Raw genomic sequence first — 24357 nt, 5'->3', positions numbered from 1 at the left:
GTCAAACTACATTGTCTTTAAGAACATCCTCTAGTGAGTCCTACAGTCTGTGCATTTTGGTTGATTCCTGCTTAAGTTGTGTAGTAATATGGTTAACCCTTAATGAGAATGATGAATGATTCTCAGAGGAGCGGCTAAGCAGAAACATAGAGAGGTGTACCCACCTAAGCCCACACTGCTATTTTCCAGCAGGTAGCTGAGGTGGTCGAACATGGCTTTCTGGTTCTGACGGCTGATCCGGCAGAAGTAGCACAGAAAGCGACAGCAGCTGGCAACCATCTTCGGGAAGGCAATTTCCTGTGGAATGGCATGCACAGACTAAGTAGGATCAAACATCTTCCCTGGTTGGATTTTAAAACGAGACAACTGTAGTAAAATCACAACCAAGCATACAAGTAAACAGTCTTGAAATACACGCAAATACACTAAGTTATCTTCATGTCTAGACACGTGTAAACTAAAGAAAAACACTAAAAAAACCAAACTGTAATTTGAAATCCAGTGGTTTTTGAGAGGTTGCTGTTTTATTCTGAGCTTATTGTACTGACTTTGTCCAGGCATGTAACTATAAGTCTCCCGCATGTCTTTGTTCCTAATTAACGTCTAAAAGGCCTGACACCTTCACTCGCTGCCAGCCAGCCACACGCTGCCTTTTCTGTCCTCCCTCCCAGACTCTGATGCAGTCAGCCTGAGGAGAGAGCCCACCTACTGGGATGGCGTCTTCATTAACGCACGCTCACTCTGTAACCACGCTTAAATGATAACACACAAAAACAGGACTAAAACACAAACTTTCTCAGTTAGCGACATAATTCCTAGCGAGGTGGTGCAGTGAACCCCATGGGTGCCTCTTTAAGAGTCCATGTACAAACAGAGCCTGTGTATAATCAGAGATAAATATAGAGGTAGAAGTTGTTAAACCTGGGATTTGTCTCCACCAAGCACATTGACCATGACCTCCATAACAGTCTCATGCATGCCCAGTATTCTCATTAGGTTGGGGTGCTGGTAGAAAACTTTGTTGTTCATGATGTCACTGGAGAGGACAAAAGACGTAATGGATACTTAACATTCATTAAAAACACAGTGCATTTCAATAGGATACCAAACTGGTACAGAAAGAAGCAAAGGATAAGAAAGACCAGAAACATGATAAAAGTTCAGCTAACAATTCAAAACCATCAAACAGAAGTAGAGCTCATCTGTGGCAAATGCAACTTACCCAAGTCCATCAATCATGAGCTTCTCCTCCTCTTTCCCCATACGAACAGACAGCAGAGACCTGATCTGACCAAGAGAGGCCAGGAGGTTGATGGTGTCCTGAATCGAGGCAGCACTGATGGTATAAGTCTTCCTCATGGCCCGAAGCAGCTCCCCGATGCTGTCATACTGCCTCCTCAGCAGGCTGAACATCTTGCGTACCAGCGCTGGGTCCTGGATGTGACACTCCTGGGCCCAGCTGACCATCGTCTGAGAGATCAACTCCTTCAGGTTGGCTGAAAAGAAATGTATGACAATTCAAAGAAGGAAACCTCCCACAACTGGATATTGGCTAGGCTGTGGTCAGACACCGTCCATCTCCTACTTAAAACAACCAGCATTTTTTACACATTAAGAAAAACAATGCAGCAGAGGTTAAGTTGTCCTGACTAGGGATCCAAAGATCCAAAAATGCTGGATTTTGTAGTCTTACAATTACTCAGTAAAATCAATTAAATGTCCCTCTAACATTAAATAAACACAACAATCAACCTTCAAAAGTCATTGATTGTATATATCTGAGTCCTGCCATCCACATTGTATGTCATACGCATGAATAGAAATTGCATCACTTTATATCACAGTTAAAACAGAGACGTCTGTTTCGGTGGCTGCGGAACAAGCTGTTAAATCAAAAGAGGCATAACATGACCTTGTAAATTTAATGTGGTGATGTTTAACATATATAAATATTCAGCAGACACAGAATGATAAAAACACCAGTCATGGTTCTGATCATTTGGGGGGAAAAAAGTCTCACTCTCACCAACTCCTCCTATTAGCTGCTAAATGCTCTACTGTGTTCGCAAGCTCGTTGCTAACTTTGTCTTGCTGTCATTTAGTGTTGGGCAGGTACAGCAGGTTTATCAGAGCTTTATCACTGAAAGTAGCTTTATTGAGATGCTGAAAATGATGCAGATAAGAGCAGTGAGTAAAGGTTAGTAAAGGTAAAGGTTTGGCCAATTAAACCAAAACAGTGATCTGAAAGACCCTAAAATGCTCAACTGACCTGAGGAGAGTGGCAGTGGATCATAGTTTATTGTGGGTTCATCTATACAAAGGAGCTCTTTCATATTACACACAGTAATTTGATCAATTGCTAAAAGGAAAATATTGATTGATGCAACTTTAATGTTGCATAGTTAATTCTATGTTTAAGTTTCCCCCGACAGTATGCCGCTTCTGGAGATCTTCAAAACAACATTTTTACACTGAACTTATAATGAAGATTGCCAAAAAGAAAATATAGCTGGGTGTGTTTATAGTTATTAATTATGAAGGAGAGTATTGGTTAGAACAATACAGTCATTTTCAACAGCATATAAGAATGACTTGCTTTGGCTGTAAGTAAAAGTCTTGTAATCCTTACTGCATATCACTGGAATGAAGAGGACAATATGCAGCAACCTCTCTTCCATTAACTGTTCCTCTCAACTGTTCCATTGACCGAGGTCACACAAGGCAAAGCGACCCACCATAAGGCATGTCTCCTTTAAACACTGACATGCACGCACATGAAGACACACATCCAACACAAAGCTTTATTAGTGTGATTACTGGTTGAAAGGGCCTCCTCACGTGATGCAATTCAAAGGTTGTATTACCATACTGGCTTAGTGGAGCAAATAAGACGTTGAGCGCAGAACTAAAATGACAGACCACTCCTCCAAACTCTTTCATGTGGCTTTAGTTGAGCTAATAGCGGTGCATGCGCGTATCAGACATATTTACAAGGCTCAGCTTCTAACAGAGTAATCAGCTGTTTTTCAACAATGTCAGAGTTTCCTCTTCTATTCGATGAAAAACACAGTTTGCAAGCTCATTCATGAAAAGGCACATTTTCAGCGAAGTGAAAAGAAAGTCGTGTTATGTAACGACTAAGGGAAGAGAAGTGGACATGGTATTAATAGTCCTGTACAGTATAATATTATACTTCTGTGGTTAAACTAGGACATTTGTTTGGACAGCTCATATGTGGGGTACCCTTAAGGCTTCATTAAAACTGGATCAATAGGGTGTGTGCGTAAGGGTGTGCACATATACTGTGTGTGGGTACAAATACACAAAGGAGAGACAGACATCGCTTAAACGACTCTGAAGCATATAAATGGAGCTATTTATACACAATTGATTTCCTTAAAAGTATTGCAATTAGGTAATTGTGTTTTTAAGACCCCTGTGTCTGTCTGGTTGATTGGATCTGTTGGTTTTCCAAAGACTATTTGACACCAGGCTGTCAATCATCGCAGGGCATGTGTGTGTATGCGTGTTTTGTGCGATGGGTGGGGAGCCAGGAGAATGTCACAGTCAGTGGTAACCGATCCCGCCGCCGAGAGTCGCGTGGGTGTCAGAGAAAGGGCAGAAGCCCCAGCTTGCTCCAAAATGAGAAGCGACATTTCTTCCTCTCAGCCAAGATGCTTCACAACACCTGACTCTCATTCTGTCACACTATCAAACACTCTCCCGCGTTCCCTCACTGTCTGTCTTGCTCTTGAATACACCCCTCCAGCACGTTCCATTCACTACACGCCCCAACAAACAATGCTGACGACAAAGCTGGTGGTTTTTATGACACAGGAGTTCACACACAATCCCTGTTTCTTCTGGGCAAGTCATCAGGTCTGAGCATTAAACGCTTCTGGTGGATAAACCATTCATCAGGGGAAGAATACGACTCCTGCGCTCCTTTTATTTCGGTCCTGTGAAATAATGGCTCAGACGACGGCGCCTTTGGTGTGTTCAGGGTCTCCCTGAGCCAGATGATGTGATGGGAGGAGGAAAAGTTACAGCTGCAGTATTAGTACAGGATAAATCATATTATCTCCACTCTGGCCCTCCTCTTGGCAGACCCTCTTCTTATATAAGATATTATTTTGGTTTTCAAAGTCTGACATACTGTCCTCTACCTATACACAAAATACATCCAGTTCCAAACTATATATAAATCAACATACTAAACATGCAGTATGTGCTAAGCAAATAAAACAGACAACAAGCTAAACTTGCAAACTAACTAAGGCTATAGATAGAGATATAATGTAAAGTTGAGCCAGACTGAAATATCTCAACAATTACTGGATGGATTCTGATCAAATTCTGCACAGACAATCGTGGTCTCCAGAGGATTAATCCCACTGACTTTGGTGACCCCCTGACTTTCCCTTAAGCACCACCTGCAGGTTCACATTAGTGCCTCTGAGTGAAATGTCCCAGCAACTATTAAAGGGAGTGGCATGCAATTTGGTACAGACATTCATGTTCCCCTTAGCAGGTAAACATTACCTGCTAAGAATCAGCATGTTAGCGTTGTTAGTGTGCTTATGTTAGCATTTCACTGTAAGCACAGCCCAGAACAGTTGGTTTGGTTGTGCTTGTTGTGCATCTTGTTTTTTGAGGCTCTGTTGAAGATGAACCATAAAGTCTAAATCTACTATGCAAAAACTACTGAAAGAAAAAAACGACTAAGGCTAAGCATCTTGGCTCATACTGCCAACATGGAGCATGTATAATCACAAAATTATTCCAAGAAAAAAAGAAACACTTCTAGCAGATAAGAGAATTTGCCCGCAGAGATTAGAAATTATTCCACTCCCCTCCCTCGCTTTCTGACGCCTCCAGCTGTTACAGGGGTAGACGTGATGCTCCTGAACTGCAGCTGCCACCGCAAACCAGCCCTCTAGTCAATCACTTCTTACACAACACCCTGCAGAGACCACCACCAACGCCACCATCCAAAGCACTCTTTTAAGGAAAAATACACACTCCTCCATTTTCATCTAGCCTCACTCCTTGGAGATCAGTGTGGTGGTCTTATACGCTCTATGTCAGGGTCACACCAAATCCCCGTGGAGAGATTGCATTTCAGCTTCTGCAGACAGCAACACATATTTCAGCCCAAATTTATCCGTGTGCAATTTGGCCACTTCTTGGTGCCAACATTGCTTTCAAGAATAGATGGGGATGGTATGACGATGGCTAGATTCTCAGGATAGGTTTTTAGACACAATAAAACACCCTGTTTCACATTAGTTAGTATCTGTCTAGGCAATTAAAGGCACGTCTTGTTTTATTACCAGAGCAGGGTGAATCTCAATATGTAAAATATGTAATACATAAAAGAGAAAAATTGCTGCCATAAACAGAGAAATAAGCTAATTAATAAAACTGTGAGCAGTGGTTTCAAATAACACACTGCTTTCAAAACACTGAAGGCCAAAGGAACAAGGTAGAATGCATTTTCTACCAGTTAAGTAATAATTTGCAATCAGCGACTTGATTGGTGGTCCCTTACGCAGAGTGGTAGTTGAGATGGAAAATGAGATACAATTTGTTCTGCGTTTATACTGTTGTGGCACCCTAGTTATTGAGTGCCGTGATTGGTGTGGGCTCTTGATTGTGCAGTTGTGCCCGTGCATGTACGTATGTGTCTATGGGTTTAATCAGGTGAAGGATGTGGTTTTATCACCAATGCTTTTTTTTTCATCTCTCCTCTCTCATCTCCCCGCGAGCCTGACGGAAGACGCTCTTCACTCTGGAGCATCTCTTCCACCCGGCACCATATTACCATAATGAAATTGAAAAGAAATTGAAATGGAAATGACTGCCACCCGGTGACTCAGTCCACATGACTCCGGCAAGGCAGACAAATGGAGGCAAGGCTGAGGGTGCTAGAGCTGCAGCGTGCGAGCTCCTGCTTTTAATTCTACCCTTTATCTAAGAGAAAGAGCTCGTACAGGAAGAGGTGAAAGAGGTCGTATCGAGAGGTTTGTAGAGAGAAAATGGGTAATGTGTGTGAGAGCTTCTGCTTCTATAGGAAAGTCATGCGCATCTAGTTATAGTTAAGTGAGGTGCATAATTAGGGAGGTATGGCAGGAAATTTTTGACTTAATTAACACATGAAAATGCCACTTCCTACAACACAGAGCCTTCAATAATAATGACCAGTAAAGCTGCAACAAAACATATTAGTTTTTCATTGCGATCTGTTCCAGTTTCAGCAGTGAGCGACCGATTAATGTTGCATCAGAGTGACATAATGCATACTGTATATCTCACAGTTTGCCAAGACAAAAATTTAAATGCTACTTGACTCATCTAGACATATTTCGACTCAAAACCAAGCTTTGTTGTGCTTCTGATTCAACATCAAGTGCGTTTCAGTTTCTAATCAACAATAAATTTGGAAAGCAACGATAAACACTAAAAAAACTAAGCCCTAAAGAAAAGTAGCCATATCCTCACCCCTCATACGCACACATGGACCTCACCTCTTTACATAAACACAGGACTCAAAAACACATATACGCTCCCACGTGTCTGAGGGTGGGGGTGCCGCTGCTCCCTTGCTCAGGCGCCTATGGGGAAAGTCACCAATTTTGTACTGGCAGTACATAAAACAGAATACAAGAACTTCAATGTCTTGCTTGAGGATGTTTTTCTTCGTTCTTGGCAAGTTTTGGACATAAAATCTGAAAAAGTAAAAATTAGCTATTCCAAAAATGTTTCTACTGTATGGTCACAATGCCATGATTGAATCAGCTCTTCCGACAATATGCGGGAAGAAGCTTTGAGCCACGTCCTCCACCAATCAGAAATCAAGCAGAACCCAGGTATACTGATACAGCAGGGACAGTACAGCATCGCTAATATCAAGTAATACTATACAGCAGCGACTTGCTCACATGGTGCAGCTTGCTCCTTCTCTGTGGGCTCCTCTGCTTTGTGAGACTGGCCTTTGATCTTGTTCACCAGCATTAGCAGGCGACCTTTGATAGATGTATCTTGCTCGTCTTCATCTTCCTCCATAGGGATTCCTGAGCCACACAAACAGATAGATATATTGGATACACTGAGAGCAAAGCATATTAAAGCAATATCTCTGCCAAGCATGGCTCCCTGTGGGCTTAGCAGACATGCCATGTGTATAATGTGTAGTATGGGATGTGCAGGATCTCCTACTTCTTGGTAATTTCAATTAGTTTTTCTTATTGTATTTTACGTGAAGGGTGCTATGACAGGTCGGTGCTATGTGGCATGGCTGACACTACCATTAGATCGGTAGTGCCACAGAGGATTGAGCAATTCAATTATTTATCAAAACGTGAACATGTCAGAGCAGTCTGAGAGGCACTGAACGATAACTCCTCTGCCAAGAGACAGGGGGTGATGCAGAGAGGGGGAAAGAAAGCATTACTGAAAGGAGACGAAGTGCTGGTGCAATTCAGTTGATTTTAACGCAATGGCAGCTCAAGCCAAAGACGGAAAAGGCACAATTAGTGTGTATGTTTTTGAAAACCACCCTGTCTTGTAAAACATCTGTAATAAATTCTGCAGTCATTTTGAAGCAACATAAGACAATTGAATCAAGCCATCAATAGAAAAATACATGATTTATGATAAACATGGTTTTGCAGAATCTGCATCTCACCACAATGGAGCTGCAGCTGGTTGTGAAAATCATACAGTTCCTCCTGAATGTCTGTTGGACACGGACAGTCCTCTCCCATACTGAAGGTCAGCAGCATGTTGATCTAAAATGTGGAAATGTAAAAGAGGACACCTCCATGCATAAGCAATGTCTGGTAATTCTTTCCGTCTTTAGTGTTGAATGCAATCTGAACATGATGTGATCTCATTGTGGGATTCACAGAAAAAAACAGCTTAAGTGGCTAATTTTCCCTCAGCACTCACAGACCGAAGGACACCGTGACAAGTCATTAAAGTAGCTGTGAAGCGCTGAACTATCTCCAGCTGTGACCCTAAAGGGACACTGTATGTGTGTGTGCTCTTGCACAGCTGAGCGTGCACTCTCACTGGAGCAATGACACCACAATCAAGAATTCGCCTTGAGGCTTTGTTCAGTGCTTTCAGAAACATTTGGAGCAAGGACCAGCTCTCATTCACTCTGGGCCATGGAACCAAAATGAGCAAGCTCAACGATTCAAAAAGTAGAAAGTGAATCTGAGGGCGGCGAGAGAAATCATGTATGTAAGAAATCACAGAAGTTATATAACATCTCCCGGTGAATTATGTAGTTACATGCATCATTTGAAGCAGTGAGCCTGCAGGCTCTCTCTGTGGTCAGATATAGATTGGAGGATTCGTTGGTTAACTGATGCACAGTTCCTGGCGTTTACCCTCTGAGGCTGATTCACATCTTTTCTGCCACATAAGCTTCAATAAGGTCACATGGCAGACATGTGAGAGTTGTCAGAATCACATGAGCAGAGGTGTGAATTGTTGTGAAACTGCCAGGGTAAAGACGTCACAGCTGCACTTGAAATAAATGGAAAGTTTTGTGACTTTTAAATATGCTAATAGAATACATGTTTTGATTTCATTCGGCTTAAAAAGCAAACATTTTCTTACATTTTACATAGTCAAGGGCAAAAGAGACACGAGGTATTCACTGATTTGTGTTTTATGGATATTTCATTGTTTATTGCCTATTTCTGCCATTTCTACAAATATAATATAATTCCTATATATTTAATATGCAACATAAAATTGTAATTAATGTAAGTGTTGGCTGGTTTTTGTTGTGGTGGAATGCAATAGGAATGCATAATAAGAAATATTTTAACAAATCTTACAATGCACTTGGCTTACATGCAAGACAGAAACTGAGAATTTCTGAACAGGTGTACATGTACGTCCTCATCCCACCTGCTCTTGGGGAGGTGATCTGAACTCTTTGGTCTTCTTTGCAGTAACAGCAGCAGACATGTTTAGGGCCAGCATCAGCTCATTGTAGCGGAACTTCTGGTTGTACTGCAGCTTGGAGACGAAGCTGTCAGAGAAGGAAACAATGGCCTCGATGCGGTGCTTCAGCTCGCAGTCGCAGAAATAGTGGAGCAGCTCACACATCTGGGGAACAGACGAGGGGAGGAGACAACAAATAGAATTGCATCACTGCATCACCTAGACACAGCTGTTACGAGCAAATCTATTAGGAATACATTCTAACAGCTGTGTGATTTCATGTTATCCCTCTTATTAAAGAGACATTTTTACCCAAGAGATGATTTGCTCAATACGAGATGGAGCCATTTCATGTTTGACTGACTTCTGAATGGGTCTATAACGGTGGAACAGTTATGGAGCATGTGATTGAGACCACAGCTGTGTTAGTCTTTAGCAGTGAACTGGCACTTGCAGATGAAGATGTTCATTGATTTTTACATGATTTGGTGATTTACCTTCATTGGTTCACACACATTCAAGATGATGCCAGATCTGTTCATATGTGCTCAATATTACCTGTCGTTTGACGGGCTCAGGCAGCCTCTTCTCCAGCAGTCCTTTCATTGGCTGTTTAGCCTCTTTGGCTGCCTCCTCCTCTCCGGCTTCCACTGCCTTCTCCTCAGCCCCTGTGAGTCCCTCTTTGTCGGTGGCCCTGGTGACTCCCTCGTCACGTGTCTCTTTGAAAACATTTGGGTCAATGAGCAGTAAGATCTGCCGAACGTCCTCACTACCTAGCACACCCATAGTCAGCAAGGTGCTGATGAGTTTCAAGATTGGCACAAACTGGTACTCTACACCTCCTCCTACGGGATCTCGGATGTGGTGCCCCCCACCCTGAACAGCCTCTGTCAGCATTGAAATTGATTTCTCCTTGAGTACGTCCAGGGGGATTTGGGGACTATAGAGATGTAGGTCCCGTTTGGTGCTGATGAAACAGGGCGGAGCAAAGTTTAGCCGGGGTTTGAGCGAGGTACTGAGCCCCACACCTGGTGGGAGGTGCTTTTTGGAAGCATCAGAGAAGAGGCGAATGGAGCGCGTCTCAGCCGTGACGGGGATGATGAACTCATCCTTCATCATGAGTCGCGCCTCTTTGGCTGTCTCCAGGTGGATGCTGATCAGGACACTGTAGAAGCCCTCGCGTAACATGCCTGACAGGTACTGATTGTCGATGGTGTATAAGAGCTGTGACTGGTCCAGGTGGCTGCAGAGGGCATGGGCCACGCGGGTGTTGCCCAGAGCGCAGAGGGCACAGTAGAGCTTCAGGGTGTGGTAGTGGAACTTCCTCATGTCCTCCTGCTCAGACAGCTCCATGATGTCGACACACCTTTGAAGAGAAGTGAGTGAGGATCAGCAAAATACATTATGATTTAGCGGTCAGGCAGGTGTTGTTTACCACATAGGATAATCAAATATGCCTCGTTAAAGATTTCCTGTGGAGTCTTTGACCTTTAGTGGTGCTGCGGAGCTGTTTTTCTATGAGTGGGTCCGGTTTTGATTATGTTGTGCACGTGTTTGATGCAATACTCAGTCCTGCCAACAGTTTCACACTATTCCACTGATCTACAGGAGGCAGTCATGTGCCACTTTATGCAGCAACTCCCCAACAAAGGCAGTGAAGACGAAGATAGTTAGCAAGTAAACAATGATGTAAACAATGTAGGATATAAAATACTGCTTTATGAGGAAGGAAATGCATTCAGCACATTTGTAAGAGCTCAAGGACACACACAATGAGTTTGTTCCATTGTTTGTCTCCCACAGTCCAGTGCTGACAACCTGAAACTCTTTTATCCGATCAATAGCAAAACACACAAAGGTTTTCAGTTCACATTCATATAAATAAGAGGGAAGCCACAAACCACCAACACTTGAGAAGCTTGAACAGGTGAATATTAGGCATTTTGAACGACTATAATGATGAATTGATGTTTGAAATTGTTGATTAAGTTCCTGTGGATCAAATTATTGACAAAATGTTTAGTGCAAAATGTGTGAATATCTAAGGGAATTACTTAACATTGTGGGAAATGTTGTTCTTATTTGCATTCTTGAGAAAAAGTTACATGAGAAGATGAATTATCATGAATGTCCAGTAAATATAAACCGAGAGCCAGGAGGTGGTTAGCTTAGCTTAGCATGAACTGGTATGACTGGAAGCAGAGAGAAGCAGAGAGAAGCAGCTAGGATGACCGTCTACAAAGTTCAGAAATGGACCAGCATCTCTAAAGAGCAATAGTATCAGGTATCTTGTTACTTTCATCCCTACACAAGACAAGTTATGGTTTTATGGGAAGATGTGTGTCGAAGCAATAAAGTGAATATGTATATTTACCTAAATGTCAAGCTATTCCTTTGAAATCAACCAAAAATCCACTGATCAAAAGCACACTCAGCCTCGTACTGTACCTGTTCTCCTCGGGTATATGTACAGCCAACATCTGCAGGGGCTCCACACACTGAACCACCCAGCCGTGTCTCTCATTGACTCTGGCTGTTTCCACCTTGAGGAAGGTGTTGGGCATGCGGCTCCACAGCACGGCGTTGATGGTCTGGACATCTAGACGAGGCGGACACTGGGGCACCGGGTTCTTGTGTTCACTCTTGAAGATGGCTGATGACAGAGGCATGGCATTCTGAAGGGAGCAAACAAACATGGATGGGTGTTATTTTTTCCAATGCCAAACAAGCATTTAAAGGGCTTTGTACCCCCTAACCAACACACTCTTACTTAAAGACAAACACACTGTGTTCTGCTCTGGAACAGAAAGTCATTTTAAACTACAACTACTGAACAAATCACAGTCTGTGAGCTCTTTGTCATGTTTATTGTGTCAGTGCTACCTTTCTTGTTTAGCCACACAACCCTCTTTTTTCATCCTGCAAACAACTAACACAAGTAACAACCTTGTAGGTGAAGCTTTCAGTATCTTTTGCTGCAGACACTAGCATGCTAAAATATTTGCCGAGGGGGCCTAGCTGGATGGTGTGTAGATGCACATACGCCCTGTGGGGGCTGCATCACTAGATGTGGTGTGAGGTCAAACAAGGTGCTGCGGAAAAGGTTCAAATGAACAGCAGCATACCATGAGCAGTAAAAAAATTGCATTTCCTCAACCAATACTTTGTGCAGTTGCAGGGATTTTAGATTTCTTTCTTGCATATTTCATATTTTGCAGACATACATGCAACAAGGTTGTTCTAAAGGAACCATTAGGGGATTCTACCTTTATTTTAGCCAACTCGAACTGGAAGAGGTTAGGGCTGGTGGGTCGCACAAACACGGCAGGAAAAAGTTTGGTGTTTGGTTCCACCTGGAGCAGACGAAAGAGCAGCAAGTTGATAACAGGTCCAAACAGGATGTACACATCAAAAGCTTGAGAAGCAGCAATAAAGCATGACTTGCACAAAAGCAGCTTAATGATGCAACATGAAACTCCACTACTTAGTGCGGGTGTGTGTGTGTACATAATCATTCAAGGGTGTCGGCTGGCGGGATGACTCAGCGCCGGGTGAAGCCTCACAGACTTTCAGTGAGGGAGAACATAAGAAGATTAAACCATTCGAAAGGTTCTTTAAGATTTAGTTCTTAATGCATCTGAACAGACAAAGTCTAGGTTTGAACTTCAGCAATACAGACGTCACCGCTCTGTTTGGAAATTATGCAAAGATGGAAGAAAAGATCAAAAGGATAAACTGCCAACTGGACAATAAGACAGTTACTTACGGCTGGATGGACTCATTAATGCATAAATGGCAGAAGGCACAAAATGACGAACAGGCAAAACCACAGGCAAGCTTTAAATCAACCCTACATATTATGCAAGTCCTTAAAAATAAATTCAAAATGTATTCAGAACATGATTATTCACATCAAACAATGTTCACTTCAAATGTAAAACACAACTGGACTTTTGTCTGGTTTATTCTTTACATACTGCAGGTATTCAGTACCTGGTAGGATGTGGATATCTCCTTGCCATTGACAGTAAAGGTCAACAGGCCTGTGGACAGGTCTATCAGACAGCCAATCTCTAGGTCCACGTTGCTACGACTTGTGGCATGAGCAGCGTTGGTCACATCACCACCCCACACCATGTAGCAGTTGCTCCTTTTCACACTATTAGAGGGCAAATATCAGTCATTCATCTTAAATGTTTCCAAATAACTTATGAACACCAAAGGGGTGTTGGGGGTTAGAGTAAAGTATTACTGAAAAAACACTGACACAGCTTCCCTAAGAATGGTCTCACCTCTCGTGGACTCGTCCTCGCTCATCACCCAGGGTTACCGTGACTGTTCGGATTTTACTGAGGTTGAAGTTGTTGCTATAGTAATGGTAGTCGGGGGTAACCCATCCAACCCAGACACCGGTGGGATCCTGACCAGCGAAGACCCTAACGGAGTAGTAGTACTGCAATGACACATGCAAACGTTAGCCAATGCTGCAGATGTTGCAACCAAATAGTAGAATATAAAAAAAAATTATTTAATACCGAAGTGATGCTGCTGTAGTCCACTCGTCTACTTTCATCACTGTGCCTCACAGATCTCAATGGATATCTATCAGAAACCATAATTAACAGGTGTTTATCAATACAAATCAGTGGACGGATATTTGTGCAGTTTTAGACTTTAGTTCTGATTGGCTGAGTTGTGTTCAAAGTCATTATAAGATATTTGCAGCACCAAACAACTTTAACCGCATCATTATTACTTTCAATGTTTGCACACGAATTGAAAGTGAACTTGAATGGTACACTTGATGTCATGATCCTCATTAATCGAAAGTAGATAAGCAGATAAATATGGTGTAAGTTCATGATTTCGGAGAGTACCTGTGTTTGATTTTAAGGGTGTCTTCCTCATGAACCCCGTTCATGTCTACAAAAGGATTGGATTTGAAGATGGAGTGAAACTCTACAGGCATGCTGAGGCGACAAAACATCATGTCAGCGTTACTGTTCTGGGTGCCAAACGTCTTGTGGGTGACTTTAAGACACGGGGGGCTTTCGATGGTGCCGTCAATCCTGGTTACCTGTACATTGGGAGAAAGTCTTTTTGCGTCATCCAAGAATCAATTTTGTGAGTTCTACCTAGAAATATTCCACTGATTTTGTCCTTACTGCGATGTGGTTGTGGTCCTTCGGTACATTAACAAAAGTAGGCAGACGCTTGCTGAACCACATGGTGACCTCTCGGTTCATGTTGACAGCAAAGGGTTCAAATCCTTCCTGAAGGCCACACATGGTGTAGTACTTGAAGGTGCTCGCGTCTTTTCCCATATTCATTCGACCCACCTGAGCCAGACCGAGGCTACAGACTGGAATAAACCCTGAAGGACAGCCACAGGAAGTGAGGAAGGGAGAGGGAAGAGGAAAGAATAAGTAGTCTCTAAGAACCCACACAGCAGGAGAGGAGAGAAAATCAATCCAGCTTTTGCAAGAAGGCAATTTACAAGTGTCTCATCAAATAAGGGTGATTTCGTTACAGGGAACCAATTATTATTCACTTATGCCCAGCATAATGATTCTAGGTTAATGCTCTTTGCTCTGCATGCAAAGACTTTATTAAAAGATGACCAACAACTTTCTACAATCACCTTATCAGTCTGACACTCCCTGCCCTTAAACTTCAATAACCGGCTCCATGACCACACACATCCTATCCACATCTACATACACACACTTTCTCACCATCCTCGGTTTCAAAGTCAGTGAAGCAGAGTTCGGAGCCCTTAGTGGTGATGAGGATCTCTCCATTTAGGGTGAAGATCATGGACTTGTCCTCCATGTTGATCATGCAGCCCACCACGTCCCCAGAGTGCCAGCATCGCCCGAACAAGCGGCTGCCCATGTTTAGACAGTGGCCCTATAGAGAGTTTATGTACAAGCTTTAAATAAACTCTCAGGGACAGATTATAGCAGATATATAATGAAAATGCCTGCGGGGGAACAAAAAGCTACGTCAATGAACATTTTGAGATTGATTTAGGTTTAGTCGACAGCTTACCCTATATCCATCGAAGACGAAAGCGAGCTCATCTGTGCCAAGCTCCACATCTGGCTTACATCCAGGCCTGGCCCAGCCCACTCTCATGTCTCCTCCTGTCACAGCCTCAAATTCAAAGTACCACTTCCCGGTCATTACCGCATAAGTCCTCTCTGCTCTGAAGAAGCGGATCTTGTCAATGCTGAGCCGCTCGACCACTTGTCCTACTGTGTGGAAGGGACAGCCACTGCGTCAGGTTGTGGATCGACAAGATACACTTGAAAAGACACAAGATCTGTGCAATTTGACAGCCATAGATCCACGAGTCATACTCACCGCCTTCCTGGTCCGAGGGCTCAATGTTGTATCCGTAGCCAATCAGAGTGCGGATAGCCTCCCGCAGACTGTCCCTGTTTGACTTCTTGGTGCGCTCATCCAGCAGAACATAGGGAACCAGGCGAGGGTTGCGCTTACTTTTCAGATCCTGCAGGGAGAAGAAGAGGTCAGAGAATATTTTATGCATCCATTTGCACTAAATGTATTCCCAACTATCCCTGATTATCTCATCAATTGTATCGTAAAACGGTTATGTTTGTTACAACTGTGCTGTCAATCCATGTAATTGAGCAGCTAATTGGCCGTTTATTGTTACTGGGTTACTGCTGCCCATCATGTCTTTCCTGTGTCATTTCCCATAGCAGTCCCCACTCTGGGACTTCATGTGAAATCTTCCAGTTATGCAAATCACAGGCTTGTTTGTTTGGTTTGCAATAACAGCTTTCCCTGATATCACTAAACGGCTTAATTGAAAACCTTGAGGCCCAAAGTGCTGGTCAGCGTCTCATGATATCAGTTCCTACCCCTGATCTACCGTACTGTGCAGAGTATATGAACAAGAATATTGTTTCCAGTATTTTATCAAGGTCATCCGTTACATTAAGTTTAATTATCTAATATATATTAATACTAACTTAAAAAGGCCTTAAAAAGGTCAAATAAAAGGGTCATATATACTATTATGTGTGTGCAATACATTGAAAGATGCTGTAGTTAAATGTTTGTGTGCAAACTGACAAACAGCTAACTTTAGCTGTTTGTAACGATTAAAATGGCAGGTTTACCAAGAAAACATGCAGGGCTGTGTACAGATATGAAGCTGTGTGTGTGGGTCCAATGAACACCAGCCTGCTCTTTTGTGAATAGTACAAATGGAAAAGTTGCCCCTTTACACAAATATTAAGTGTCTTCTAAATTAATTAATTAATTTAAGACTAACAAAAGCTCACAGTCAGTGTGTGCAGTTTTAGCACTTGTTCTTTCAACATACAAGAGGAGACGCTTTGTATCGAGTGTGTTCCCTACAATATGCTCTATGTCTTGTTGTCCTTTACTGCAGAACAGTAAATTACTCCGTATTGACTAATAACATATAGCCAGGAAATGTCAGAGCAAACAAGCCAAGTGACACATGCACTGATAAAGTAGCGACTGTATGGGAAGTGAATTCATTTAGGAGAAACTGAGCACATAAAAAATACAGTGGCAAACCTGGAAACAGAAGAAGGAAGAATCTGCATCTTTTATATAAAATTAGCTTTTTCCATCAATATAATAGTTTAATAGTTTTGTTTTGGTCCCAGCATACTGTCTATCAATGCATCCAGTGTACCTGCTGAATGCCATAGGTCCATCCCTGCTTGATGCGGTCCTTGGCCCACACATTGTGTGCATTCTCTGCCAGTTTGTCCACCAGCAGCTCCTGACCTGGAGTCAGTTTTATGTCCGACAGGTCCAGAGGAGACGGCTTGTAGCCATTGGACATCATGTAGCTGCAGGAGAAAAAGATATGGAAGTAATAAAGGGTAAATCCAGCAGGACTAGTTTACCCACATTTACAGCTTGATATAAATCTCAATGGCAGGACATACAGCAACACTAAATATCCTATTTTCTCATATTGCTGCACATTTTCTGATCAAAGACTGGGTTTACACACCTTTTGATTTACCATTTCATCGTTCTCTTACTATAGAAATGTATTACATGTCTACACTGATGATTAAAATATGAATCACCTTCCTCAACAACTGCCTCTTATTATCATCTTTCTAACTAACAATCTGAGCTAGTTTTAAATACGGCATGTATGTCCTGATTGAATTTAGACGGTAAATATAAGCATGCACACTTACTTCTTGGGGAGTTTTATCTTTTTGAGGGAGCCCTCTGCATTTGGATTGACCTGAACTACACGGCAGCCCAATGCCAGCAGGGTCCTGTGGGGAACACCACCATAAAGTGAGCAGAATGTGTTTAATCCTTGACTGTGCTTCTGATTTGACAGTACATGTAGATCCAACAGTAGCAATTGAGGGTGGGTTTGTTTAAAAGAGGTGTTCAAATGGAGCAGTGATGGGTTAAATTGTGCATGTCCTAATCTGTCAGGAGAAAAAGGACAAAGAATACCCAGAGGAAAGCACTGGGTGTGAAGTGTTTTTGACAAATTTTCTTCACACCTTGTGAGAGGACAAAGTGACAGTAAAAATGAGTTTGATGTCACTCAGAAACCCATCAGTGTCACCCAGATGTGCCTGACACAGATCAAGATTAATCACAGCAAACCTTGATGCTCTCATGAATCATTTCAAGAGCATTTCTGTAAAGCACTCCCAATAAATATCACTGGAACCTTTATGAACATCATTTTGGACGCAAAGTTTCTCTGATGTATTATGCAACAAATGAACTGACTACATGTTACTAAGTAGATTATACTACCAGACTGAAAATAATGTATTATTACTGTATCAACCTAACAGTGGTTACAGGTGTTAATGTTTACTGCAAAATATAATGGTGAATCCTGTCAGCAAAGTGAATCTTGTCATTTTCTTGTGCGTAAATAATCTGTCTGCTTCTCTCTTTGCGTCTCTCCCACACTCTTCTTTTCCCTCTTCTCTTCAAAAATAAAAGCACTGTGTAGAAAACCAATCCATAATACTCCATAATCCAAATTTCTTCGACATACTTGAGAGTTTCTGTTGACATCTGCAGATTGTAGTTCTTTTCAGTTTCTGGCAGCTTGGAGAAATCCACCAGGCAAGGATGCTGCCGCTTATTATCATCCCTTATCTGTGAGAAAAGAAAAAAACGGTCATAGGAACAATATTTCAACGTTCCTTTTGGTCCACTGAAACTCTATATGCATGTACATTATGTGGGGAAGTTTATTAAATATATGCATATGAAATACACACAGCCTTGTAAGTCAGTGTCATTGTGGATCAACAAGGAGAGGGGAATGTGGTATAAATACAGGCTGCAACTGGTTGCAGTGATAAGACAGTCTACCCTAGTGAGCATGTTATGAAAGAGGAGCAAGGGAGCATGTTTTCTTGGGGGAGATAGAAAGGTGAACGACTGGAATACCAAGTGAGATGAGTAAGGCCCCTCTCGAGGCTGCACCTTAAACCAAATAATCCCTTTGGCAACACTGCTCAGAGGAGGCGGCATGGCAATGGAGGATGTTTACCAAGAAAACATGCAGGGCTGTGTACAGATATGCAGCTGTGTGTGTGGGTCCAATGAACACCAGCCAGCTCTTTTGTGAATAGTACAACAACTGTAAGGGACACCTCTTCTCTGGCAGTTCATTCTCTTGCAGAATTCCATTTGTGGAGCAACCAAATGAAAAAGGTATTTTTATGCAACCAGGGATGAACAACAAACAATAGTTTGCTTTGCTCCCTCTGCTGTAGGACATCTATTGTTAATGCTGCTGTAATTAATCACAATGAATGACAACTGCAGAGCACAGAACGAGCTGTCGAGTAACTCTAAATGATATAGGACATCTAATGCTATGTGCACAGTGGCTACCTCACAACACCTATTTGACACATTGTTAGAGTCTCTGACCACCTGACCTTAAGTGAAAATGAAAATTATAGCTCCGAGGTCTGTCACACTTTGTAGATAACGTCATGCTAAATTAAGAAATCTGTTGAGGTGTTACAGAGGGTGAAGGCCTGTGTAAAAGCGGGCAGTATTAGCACTAGAGGTAGGATTCTGATGTGCCTGTTTGTATTATAGACATAAGAGCTGCGTTCCATATTGTTGTGTTGTCATCTGTTCCTTTAAGGGCAAAACAGGTCACTTTGGCATTATCCTTTAACTAATGTACAATAAACCAGAAAGTCATGGAGTCTTTTGCAGGTTTAAATATATAAGAGCCATTCTACTTCTGTATTTACCTATAAGGATACATACAAATGGTGAAGACATATTCGGATATTCTTTGAAATACCCTTATTGACTTTCTTGTCGAGAAATCAGTTCCTTAAGTGTAAAGCTGCACCCTGAGGACAGATAGCTTGGCGTAACAACTAGAGGCAGGGGGATACAGCTAGCCTGGCTCTCTCCAAAACCAAAAACTCAAATGTCTACACTAATTAACACACTGTATCTCGTTTGTTCAATTCCTACTCAAAGTCTGGAGTCTATTAGTATTTTTGATCTCTGAATGGAGCCAGGCTAGCTGTTTCCCCCTGCTTTAAGTCTTTATTGGAAGCTAAGCTAAGCCTAAAACAAACAAGTATTTTCCCCAAAATCAAACTAAAACTGCATCAAAAAAGCAACCCTTGGGTTTACATTTGGATGACGGTTTACGTCTTCAAAGGATCAATTAAATCTCTTTTAAAATGGGAAAAACTACAGGCTGACAATTAAAATAAAGGCTTTCCTTTTTGGTTTATTGCTGAAATTGCCAAAACATCCTGTTCTGCCCTTAATTGGTGAAACGATACTTTTGTAGTCCATGACTTCAGTTAATTCATGAAACACAGACACAATGACTCAGCTACCTACAAACAAACTGGAATGAAACTTCTAAATGAATGGCATGAAAAGCGTTGAACATGGAAAATTAGTGTTCTTTTCCACTTACCCTCTTTTTGGTGTGAACCGCAAATTATAAAAGAGAAAGCAAGATGACGTACAGGCTTTTGATGATTCAGTTCTAAGTCTGCTAACAACCAATGCATTTCAAGCTGGCCTTTAACTCAAATTTGTTAAAATGTGTAACTCTGATGTTTATTTCTCCACAAACATGGCAAAATGTATGGATTATGCTTTTTATCTTTCGATCCAGAGTGATGATTTTGTTGTAAGCGTAATATATGGAAACCTGCGTATGTCTCACCTTTCCATACGACCAGCCCAGCTCAATTTTATTCATGCCCCAGAGTTCGTGGATGTTCTCAGCTAGCTTGTCTCGAACCTTCTCTAAATGAGGCGGCATGACAATCTGAGGAATCAGACGTGACAGAGTTATTACAGAAGGTTATCAACATGTTCGTCTTAGGGAATCAGCTCCTCTCCTGTGAGTTTACCTGGCTGGTTTCAACAGGCGTGGGGATGAAGGAGGCCTGAGACATGAACTGTGTGGTGCCCAGCAGATCTCGGACTCCATTCACGTCCCTCTTGTACTCTTTCACCGGCTCCACCTTCATCTTCTCTTTCGGCAACAGAGCTTCATAACATGGCGCGTAACTTGATGGAGGCAGGAACTTAAAGTCGCCGTGTCGGCCACCCAACAGGTAACGCACCCTAATGAGATAAAGTGTTGGTCGTGTGTTGGCTTAATGTCTTATTCTACACACTAAAAACATAGGAAAAACAAGTGAATTAATAAAGAGGGTGGATATATAAATTATATATTTAATAATAAGTGGTAATCAGACAGTTACTAATGAAAGAAGCAGCAAGTAAGAAGAAAACCAACCATGCAGATAAAAGGGAACTGCTTTTTCCCCTCTTCAATCAGTTCCAGGCTCTGCTCTAACAGGGACAAGTTTAGCTCTGACTGAAAAAAAAAAAACCCCTCTCAGGCCATCACTGTGAAGAGGCTCTCCTGAGGCCTCCCCAAAATAGCTATTCAAGTAGTAGTGGTGACGCAGCTGAGCCCACTCTGACTGCAGCCCTCAATTATTTAGCAGTGAAGATGTGAAGTTGTCATTTTCTGGCACGTTCAAACCCGTGGAGATGTTAACCCCGTTCACTGGGTCAGTTTCAAGTACAAGCTCGGAGGTGTTCTAACCTGCGCAAGACTTGGTATAAGGTAGCACTTTCCATATGAAACGCTGAATGTTTAATCATTAACAGTTGGCGATGGATGAAATAACAGTTGACGCTCTTGTAACTCCATAATTTAGGTTGGGTTTCGTGGATTTTTGGAACACTTCCAAATAATGTTATGAGCTTTTTGATTTCGACTCTTGAGTTATGAAAGAAGCATATGGCGACACCATCTGCATTGTAGGAGGAAGATGGTTGTCTGCACGCTGCCCAAACAGTGGAGTTAGCAGTGACAGTGATACATGGGGATTAATAAACTAAATTAAGAACAGAGCAGAAAAGAGGAGCAGAATAACACATCTGAATGCCAATTCCCACCTCCTATATATGACCAAATACCTGCAAAACTAATGACATCCCATCAGCCTCAGCAGCACTTTGCAGTAATGCTTACTGGCAAAGGAGAGCATGCTAACATCCCAAGCAGGGCATGTTAGCATAGCTGTAAACTGTTCACTGATGAGACAAAGTCTAAACAGCAACGGAGGATGAATTATTCAGGACTTTACACCATTTTTAAAACGCAATCACATGTTGCTATATCACTTTTGAGTGTTTCTTTTATGAAACAAAACTCAATTCCCTTTCCATGTTCAGAAACCGTCAGTTATGGCATTACTTTGTGAGAATCCATTTTCATCAGGCAATAGGGATTGAATTCGCTTTCAGATATCTTCCGTGGCAAAAATAAAATCAAACTAGCCTCTTGGTGTCAAGTGTCTCGAAGCTTCAAAGAGTAAAAGCTGTTAATGCAAAATGCTTCTTTGCTCTACAAAGTCAGACTCAATCATGGAATCGTGGAAAAACTGCTGGAGCTTGAAATTCCATTTTAAAGTCTTGTCAATCACTATCTGTGGTCACCATGGCAACAGAGCGGGATATGAAGCCAGCCTATCTTACCTGTGTCCAATTTCAAGGCCTTGAGGATTAATGAATTTGGACTAGAGTGGGTGGATTAGATGGATTTCATGCCAGCATTGTTTGTGTGAGTGTACTGTAGGAGTGTTGTAAATATATATGTACACAGTATATACATTTATCTATTTCTCTTTATTTCCCTCCGTCTCATCTCTCTGTGATTCTGTGTAGCTCATTCATCATCGAGGAATTTCAGAGAGTCTGTTTGTCTCAAGCAACACACAGGAGAAACACTCACTTGACCCCCGCAGAGAAGCTGACAACAGGGAAGAAGAGCCCATCTGTGTTGAAGTTTTCGAACATGCCCTGAACAGGCTGTCCATTGATTCTGAAAGAGATGCTGGGAGCTCCCAAGTCCAGACAACAGCTCACCACATCCTCTGAGGTCAGGATGTGCTGGTTCATGGACGCAACCGCCCGCGGGATACGACCTGTTCCGGACACACACACACACACGGTTAAGTGAAATATGACCCAGTGAGTGATGCTGGCACCGATCACGTCTCTCTCACACGCGCAAAGGACTGAATACACACATTTGTACACACAAAATGGACACAGTTACACACACTCTGGGCAAGGAGATCATCCCTGCAGGGGACTGATTCTGTCTAGACACAACCTGGCTGTAGCCCAGTGTTACCACTCATCTTTAATACGTTAGCTTATTATGATATGAGTTGAGCTGCAGACAACAAACAGAGAATTTTGTTACTCCCACTGACCTGACCAAAGGTGGAGCCCATCAAAACCAAACGAGTAGAGGTCATCCCCAACCCCATTGCCTCCCCATCCCTCTCCTCCTCCGGGGTAGGGGGCATAGCCTTTAGAGTTGGCCCAGCCCACCCGCAGGTGGGAGGGCTCGCTGGTCACAAAGTGGTCCACCTGGTCAATCATCAGCTCATAGTACCACTTCTTATACTGTGCGGAGCCCTCGCTCACCCCCAGGAAGATGTTCGGTCTCATACTAGCAATAAAGTGAAAGATAAAATCATTAGTGATCCCTCAGAGGAAGTGAGATGTCCTCACATTTTCATATTCATTTGTAATGTTTTTTTTTTTCTTAAAACTATTAAAAAAAAAAGTCTGCCCTGAGCACAAGATAATTCATTTTACTGCTAAGTTCCTAAAAAGTGCAGATACCCTGAAACAAGGCAGAGCAAAGCAGATGACTTCTCTAGTGTCAAGAAAATGGGGATTTGTGAGATAAAAGTTGAGTTAAAATTATCTCACCAAAATGCCTCTTTCCATCGTACAAAGATTAAAGGTTGATTTGGCAATTTAAAGGCCATGTAAAATGTCAGTGTAGTGCTTTCAGAAGAATAACATGTTATACCTCAAATTACAAAATGTTACGCCGACGTTAAATTAAATGACCAAAGAAATTCAATTAGGTTTGCACGAATCAGATAATTTCCTCAGACATTCCTTATGTTTTAATGGTGCAGTCCAATTCAGTAAATCACTAGTTTGAAAGTAAGTTTTAGTTATAAATAACTGTAGAAATGAGTGATGGATTTATCCTGTACAACCTGCAACAAATTAGACCTTTCTTCTTTACTCTATAATTATTTTGAATTATAGATATTATTATAGAAAAAAAAATGATCAGAGGAGCATTATGTTGAAAGGAGGCATGGTGCTTGGATGGCTTTCTAACCTCTGGACATCATTGACCAGCTGGGTTTGCAGCAGCAGATCTCTCTTGGGCAGCAAGTGATCACAGATTAGGTTCTGATTGGTTCGCACAGCTACGCCGTTACACACACACAGCGAGCAGAGCACATCCAGAATCTAAAAAAGAAAGTGGAGGCACCAGGGAGGGAAATAAGCAACAATATTGAGGGGAAGTGCACAACAGTCCCCAATAACTGATTACACATTGACCTCATTTTCCCCATTAAACCCAGAAATGACTAATTATCTTTGTCCCTAATCACTGTCCAGGTTGCTGCTCTAGGGACAGACTCTTTTCAAGCAACCACTGCATAATTAGTAGGAGTTGCTTATTGGGGGCAAAAACATGTCCAATAATATTGCTTTGATGTTAGCTTAACAAAGCTGTAGAGTTAAATGGGCCAGGAAGCTCAGCCAAGGGTGACACACCAGAGCACCCATGCTTTGTCATTGGCCCTTTTCTCCTGCGTCCACGGCAAAATGATACATTCAGGCTGATTTATGACCCAGGCAGCTGAGTGCCTGCTCCTGATCTCGTTTCACTGTGAATCTGATCGATTCATGATGAGGACGCACTGCAACTAAACCCCCACGAGCCTTCTGTCGAGGATGGAAGTTTGTATGGTGGTAGGAGGT

The 24357-nt window shown here is 42.2% G+C and overlaps 1 protein-coding gene across 1 annotated transcript in view; it reads right to left on the bottom strand.

The window, feature by feature from the left end:
- Positions 1-24357, bottom strand: part of LOC139211790 (ryanodine receptor 3-like) — a 66913-nt gene that overhangs the window by 34443 nt on the left and 8113 nt on the right. The window contains 24 exon segments of the mRNA XM_070842179.1: positions 165-297; positions 922-1036; positions 1223-1496; positions 6942-7073; positions 7688-7790; positions 8926-9126; positions 9520-10327; positions 11410-11636; positions 12228-12314; positions 12955-13120; positions 13254-13445; positions 13839-14038; positions 14127-14335; positions 14697-14871; positions 15013-15218; positions 15328-15475; positions 16661-16820; positions 17184-17267; positions 18020-18123; positions 20192-20296; positions 20382-20598; positions 22283-22475; positions 22770-23011; positions 23705-23838. Coding sequence (XP_070698280.1) covers positions 165-297; positions 922-1036; positions 1223-1496; positions 6942-7073; positions 7688-7790; positions 8926-9126; positions 9520-10327; positions 11410-11636; positions 12228-12314; positions 12955-13120; positions 13254-13445; positions 13839-14038; positions 14127-14335; positions 14697-14871; positions 15013-15218; positions 15328-15475; positions 16661-16820; positions 17184-17267; positions 18020-18123; positions 20192-20296; positions 20382-20598; positions 22283-22475; positions 22770-23011; positions 23705-23838 — 4615 coding nt within the window.

The sequence above is a fragment of the Pempheris klunzingeri genome, chromosome 13 (genome assembly GCF_042242105.1).
Source record: "Pempheris klunzingeri isolate RE-2024b chromosome 13, fPemKlu1.hap1, whole genome shotgun sequence".
NCBI classification, from domain to species: Eukaryota; Metazoa; Chordata; class Actinopteri; order Acropomatiformes; family Pempheridae; genus Pempheris; species Pempheris klunzingeri.
This window is presented reverse-complemented; position numbering and strand designations above follow the sequence as displayed.